General features: G+C 46.8%; 1 protein-coding gene across 1 annotated transcript; it reads right to left on the bottom strand.

The window, feature by feature from the left end:
• Positions 1-5,143: 5,143 nt before the first annotated feature.
• F5891DRAFT_615673 (uncharacterized protein) lies at positions 5,144-6,041 on the bottom strand. The gene is made up of 2 exons (XM_041372472.1): positions 5,252-6,041; positions 5,144-5,205 (listed from the first exon to the last, which is right to left on the bottom strand). The coding sequence occupies exon 1, from the start codon at positions 5,738-5,740 to the stop codon at positions 5,264-5,266; it is 477 nt and encodes a 158-aa protein (XP_041216134.1). The 5' UTR covers positions 5,741-6,041; the 3' UTR covers positions 5,144-5,205; positions 5,252-5,263.
• Positions 6,042-6,262: the final 221 nt, after the last annotated feature.

The raw sequence follows: 6,262 nt of genomic DNA, 5'->3' as shown, positions 1-6,262 counted from the left end.
CCCCTCGGATAATAGCCTTCGTTCGGTTAGTTTGTTCTGGAAATCGAAATTCTGTAATTGATCCACCTAGTATAGACTTGAGAATCGTACAGCTGCAGAGGATACCATCGAACGCCTGCATGGTCGAATGGTCCGTGGATGGAATGACCCTGGATGCAGGATTTCCGTCCGGTTTGCTGATAGTGCTGAACAACGGGAGCTAAGGGTCGGTTCGCTGATTGAGACGTGTTTTACTTTGAACTGATTCATGCGTCTTGCGTTAGCGATCAGAGAGAGTATCCAAGAATGGGGACCAGTCTCCAGCCCGCTTGACAATCGCTCAAGCTGCCCTTCTCAACCTTCGTGGCCAAGAGCTCCAAGCTCACGCTCGCAAGACCCATGTAAATCGTGCCCGTGACATCCCCATCATTGGTCAGCCTCGCGACGAAATTTCTCTATCAAGTATTCATCACTCCTATCCGAATCTGAATCCCCCCTCCGTGTCAGCAGGGAACATTCCCATATCTACGTCTCTGCCAGGGCATCTGGGTTATCCATACGACAGTTCCCCGTCGACTAGGTACCAAGACCTTCAGTCGAATCCCTATACTGATGACTTTCTGCATTCACTGCAACACAACCTGAATTTGACACACGCTTACACGGGGTCGACACTTGACCAAGAGCATGACGCCCATCGCGCCCATCTTCAAGCCCTTGCAAATGCAACGCTGTACACGGCTAGCGCCCAGCCATCTGCACAGCAGCCTCGCAGCCAGATACAGGCGAGGAACGGCTTCACTCCCGCAGAGGAGCTCATCCTCCAGGCTCACGCGAGGATACGTGAACAACAGTACCAACAGCTGCAGACCCAACAGCAACTTGTGCACCCACACGATCTCACTCTCCCTCGGCGCGCCTCTTCATCTGGACGATTAGAATCTGGAAGCAAACTCAATGCGAATGCACAAGTATTCCACGCCCCGGAGCAGATCGCCACTTATCCGCTCACTAGTCGAACCCTGGGTGGGGCAAACCGGTCGAAATTCTTGGGCGACGCTCTACCGCCAATTTCCGAGGACGACTTCCATGCTCTTGGCCAACATCAGCTGGAGTCCAGGTCACATCATGACCATCTCCGCACTCATTATCAGGACGAGCTGCATTTCCGCAGTGACGCTGGCAACGTCAGGATCACGAAACCGCCTAGTCGTGCTATCGAAATTGTTGCGCCACCTCAGCACCTTGATTCCAAGTGTTCTCCTTTGCAGTCGCACCATCGTTCTCAGTTCTCTTCGCGTTCACACCTTTCTCTGCGGCAGCAAGCACAAGTCGCTACTCTCCCTCGTTCCCCTCTCGCATCGAATTCATCTCAGCACAGTTATCAGCACACGGACAGCCGCTCCAATAACCTAAACAGCACTATCGCTACGTCCAGTACCAACGATAAACCCGACAGTGGTCCGCAGAACTATCTTCACTCCCCCCAAACATCCCAGCCCCGGTCAGATGATCAAGAGGACCATCGCCACAAGTCTACTTCTGTGTCCTCTAAAGCATACGTTCCTGTGCAGAAGTCGCCTTCTTTGGTCCAACAACTATCATTCGAAAATGACATAAGGTCTCCTACTCTCGTATCTCCGGCGCTAACTTACTCGTCTCGCACCTCATCTACTCTCAGTCCGGCTACTCCTTTCCTCGGTTCATTCAACGGCAGCCCAGAGAATTTCGAGTACACGCCGAACGATAATGGGATAGTGGAGAAGGTGAAAGTCGGGTCAGGTACGCACTAGCTCGTCGTTCTCGTCCAGTGACAGTTTCCGGTGCATGTTATTTTCCATTGTGACGATTATAGTACCCTTTAGCATGATGTAACGTACAAGATTGTTTCTTTCGTTTTCGGTTGATGTTCCCGGATAAGTATATTTTGATAACCATTATGCGCGAGTACGAATAGTTTTGTACCTACGCACTCTTAGTATTTCTTGAGATACAGCAGATATGTCTATGTTCCTCATCGGCCTGATCGCACGTGTAGTACTAATAGCTATATCAGTGGTGTCTATGGTATGCCATACGCGGTGATATGAATCACTGTTAGTTCAGCGCTCAGCGCTCAGCCTCCATTGGGCAGACTGACATGTATCACAGTGCCCCTCAAGTTCTCAAATTACTTTGGGCTTCTGGTCTATCGTCTTGCGTAGGTCAATATCGTCAGGCCCCTACAGTGAATTCATGTAGGCTGGATAGCGCCTTCGAGGTGGGATATCCCGTAGTAGCCTACAAAAGTAAAAGTAAAGTCGCAAACAATCATTCAACCAGCTATTGACGAAGTTTGGACATTCAGCGTTCAAATTTGAAAGTTTCATAGATTCATGTACGCGTGAAACGTACTGGTGCGTAGCGAGGCAAGCCCATATACACATATCGTATGCCGCTTAGCTTGATCCCAATACACACATAGGGCGACCCGCGTGACGGTTTCAACTCAAATGTATGTCTGTGGGCAGAATAAAGTATCCGGAGCCTCAGAGTAGTGCTGCAGGTGTGTAGCCTATATATATATACAAAAAGCTTCAAAACACCCATGATCGACTGTATCATAAACACATACGTACCATTACCGAGATCAACGTATCAGGATGCTGTGTAACATAGTTGAACGGATCACTGGCAAGCGCCATGGTATTGTAACATCTGAGTCTCTTGGGACGATCATCGGACGTCGTCGAGGAGACCCAATTGTAACAAAGTCGTATTTTTAACTTTCCTATATTCCCCCTTGATCCTGGCATCGCACACATGCTATCATGCCCAGCGATCATCTCTGTGCATGGGATAGTCATAGATACAATATAAATACACAGGGAAGAACGTTAATGCACCGTGGCGTTGATGGCAACTTTGATGTTTCATGTTTCAGCAAGAAATCGAAACGTTGCCACTGAGGCTAGCTTTGTAAAACTACCGCATCGATTCCTGTGACCCTGATGATATGTATATAATAATGTTGTAATAGCCTGAGTGCGGCAGGCATTCTCAACACCCACCTTTTATATTGCATCATCGCCTCGTTGTAATGGATATCACTGAAAAACAGCAGTTGTGAGTCATACGCGCACGAATATATTCTTCTTGACATCATAATCTATCAGGTTATTTCACTTGAACGCTGTTCTCGTGGCAAACAGTACCGAGACTCTCCATCTTTGTTTTCAGGACGATAACAAATATCATAGGCATTCTGATGTACGATCATATAGTGACCCTCCCAGAAGAAATCGCGTTTATTTGGGGTCGTCCGAAATTACTGTCTACAACATTGTTTCTTGCCAATCGCTATCTTGCCCTGGTGGGCAATATCTTTGGCTTGTTTATCGATTTCCTACCCGCAGTTTCGGATGAGGTTCGACAATTTTGTTATGCGTCTACCCAGATGGCAGGCTCACGATTTATCTATTTTTGCAGAGGTTTCAACCCTTCTTTGAATATATATTGTTGTTTTTCTTACCAAAGTTTTAGCTGTTCAAGATATATGCTAGTCAGAGAGCTGTTCCTTTATCTCCAACAAATCATTGTTTGCGGTGAGTCAAAAGTTGATCGCGAAAAATACATGCCCTGAAATATTTCAGTCATATTGACTCTGCGCGTTTACGCACTGTACGGTCGTAGCAGGCGCCTGCTCAGTTACATAGTAATCATCGGTCTTGCTCTTATGGGAGGAGCATCAGTACGTGTTCGCATATCCTTTTGCACTCCAGATTCTGCTGACCTTTTAGGCGGGTTCTTTTGGAAATAATTCAAATACTACGATTTACATCCAAGGAAGTGATTGCCATAACACATTCACAGCAAAGATGTATGTCATTCCCTTCATCGGTATGCGTGCCTGCTCAAAAGTCGCGACAGAGCCATGCGTCAGTGAATTCTCAGCCACGTTGCATGCAAGTTGATGATGCTACTACCTTATCTACTTGCAGGTTATGGACTGGCTTGGATTGCAGTTTTTGTCTTCGAATTACTTATCTTTGTCCTTACAGTCTTCAGGACTTGCAAGACTAGGGGATCTCCGCGGTTGATTCCATCCAGCAGAAATATCATTGATATCATATTCCAAGATGGTATTTCTTTCGTTGCACCTGTAGTGTAAATTCTGAAACAAGCAAATGCAGGTGCAGTGTATTTCGCGTAAGATTGATTGTGAAACTGTGATTCAAGTGAAACTGATCTGCGTTGATTTAGAGCAATGACATTGATCAATCTACCTAACATCCTGACATACTATGTAAGTCAACAGATAATATATCAATCGAGTCGCACACTCACCATGATTTAGTGTGGTTCGGTGAGCACGCACTGCATCTTACGATCGGCTTGGCTACTTCCTGACAATTGACAAGGATATCACCAGAGGGAATCTAGCCACATTTACTAGTTGGTGAGTGGTTGATGCGATAAACAGACGTCGATTTTGAATCAGATACCTAGCATGTCCGTCACTCTCGTCTCTCGACTGGTGCTTCACCTGCACAAATCCACGGATGACGGAATTTCATCCACTGCCATCCGGAACGATGGCTCCAGCCCCAATGTCTTTACCACCAGACTCGATGTCGAATTCTCTTCTCACAGTTTTCAAACTGATTCTGGCTGATTGGATATTGTTCCTGGTTGCGAAATTTCTTCGCTTTTAGTTAGCGTGTTGTAATTTTACAGACGATATGTAGAAGAATTCATTTTGATGATTACCATGGATATTTTACCAATTCCCAGCTGGCACCTAACGCGGTGAATGCATTGAAGTTCGAGGCATAAGTCCTACTCAATAACGATTTTATTTAACCATTTTATCCCCGACTCCCACGAAGTGGGAGAAGGGTTTTGTCAGACGCAAACATGCTCATTTTTCTGTCAATGGACGTGTCGTGGGAATTGATTACGTACATAACTGAGACATTACGATTCACTGTCTTTGTTCATTTATTTTCACCGCCTTCAGCCTTCTCCGTACTCTCGACCCAATATTGCCTATCGTCTTTTTTTACCTCCGGTGCCCTGTGGTGGGACTCGTACATTGTGATGTTAGCTTAGGCCTGACTGACTGTTATATCCATGAATGGGAGGACTTAGACGAGCCCATGAGAATTCGCATGGAAATTGTGAGAGTACAAGAAACGATCAAGGTATTATCGGAGTATCGGAGTCGGGGACTGGCGCTCGCCGCCGCTACGATTTCGTAAGCATGATGACAGACAACAAATAAAATAGGCACGTTATTGAGTAGTCATTTTATTTGCCATTTTATTTTGCACTCGGCATACTGTATCGAGTACGGAGTTTGATATGAGAGAGAGCTGCCGAAATGCCGACTGGGTGCAACTAAGTACGAGTGCTCAACATCGCAAACACTGATGCCAACATGGACCAGCAAGAAAGCACATACGGTCACCACAACACCCCAGAAAATATGCTGCCCATGTACGATCAGTCGATGGGGCAGATATGGGACCTTCCCATGATGCCAGAGTGGCCATCGTTCATTCTCCAGCCTCAGAGACTGGAACAGCTCGAAGAATTGTTCTGCTTTCTGTTGGTCATATGGCCCGCGTGGTCCATACTTAGCGCCTCGTTGTTTCGCATCGAGTGCTTGCAGTGAAATTGTGGCTGCAAATAGTTGGTCATCCGGTGTCTCTGCATCGGCCAGTAGGATGACAGCGAGTGCTTCGAGAAACGTTATGGCGTGCGGGGAACTATCTGCCATGGTGGCGTGAACGTGTTTCGACGACGCATGCGCCGGTGAGCACAGTCCAAACGCCTGCGCCTCGCTTAGCAGATTTCAAGCGCCACTATGTGCGTGCCGAACGTGTCGCTTGTTCATTTCATTGGCATTTTATTTCGGAGGCATTAGCACGAACTGTCACGAAATAAAATGGCCAAATAAAATCGTTATTGAGTAGGGCTATATGTTCAATCAGTAGACCTGTGCACGCTGCAACTAGCGGAGTTATATCATAGAGTACGAGCGGAACTTACCGAAAAATATGACCGTCGGACATGTTCGCTTCCCCAGAATGAACCGATATCTTTCTATCCTAGGACCTAGGCATAAGAACTTGTGACTATTCTCAACAGAACGTGCAAGATACACCTGGTGGACGTAGCTTGACAAGGCAGTTACCACTATCCGATTCCGAATTCTGGACCGCCGATCAGTGTACTGATTTGCGCTAGTGCTGCACTGCGTGTCCTAGTCAAGGCCCCGTTTTACTGGGTGTGATCACCC

Source organism: Suillus fuscotomentosus (genome assembly GCF_016647785.1).
Source record: "Suillus fuscotomentosus strain FC203 chromosome Unknown F5891scaffold_594, whole genome shotgun sequence".
Classification (NCBI taxonomy): Eukaryota; Fungi; Basidiomycota; class Agaricomycetes; order Boletales; family Suillaceae; genus Suillus; species Suillus fuscotomentosus.
This window is presented reverse-complemented; position numbering and strand designations above follow the sequence as displayed.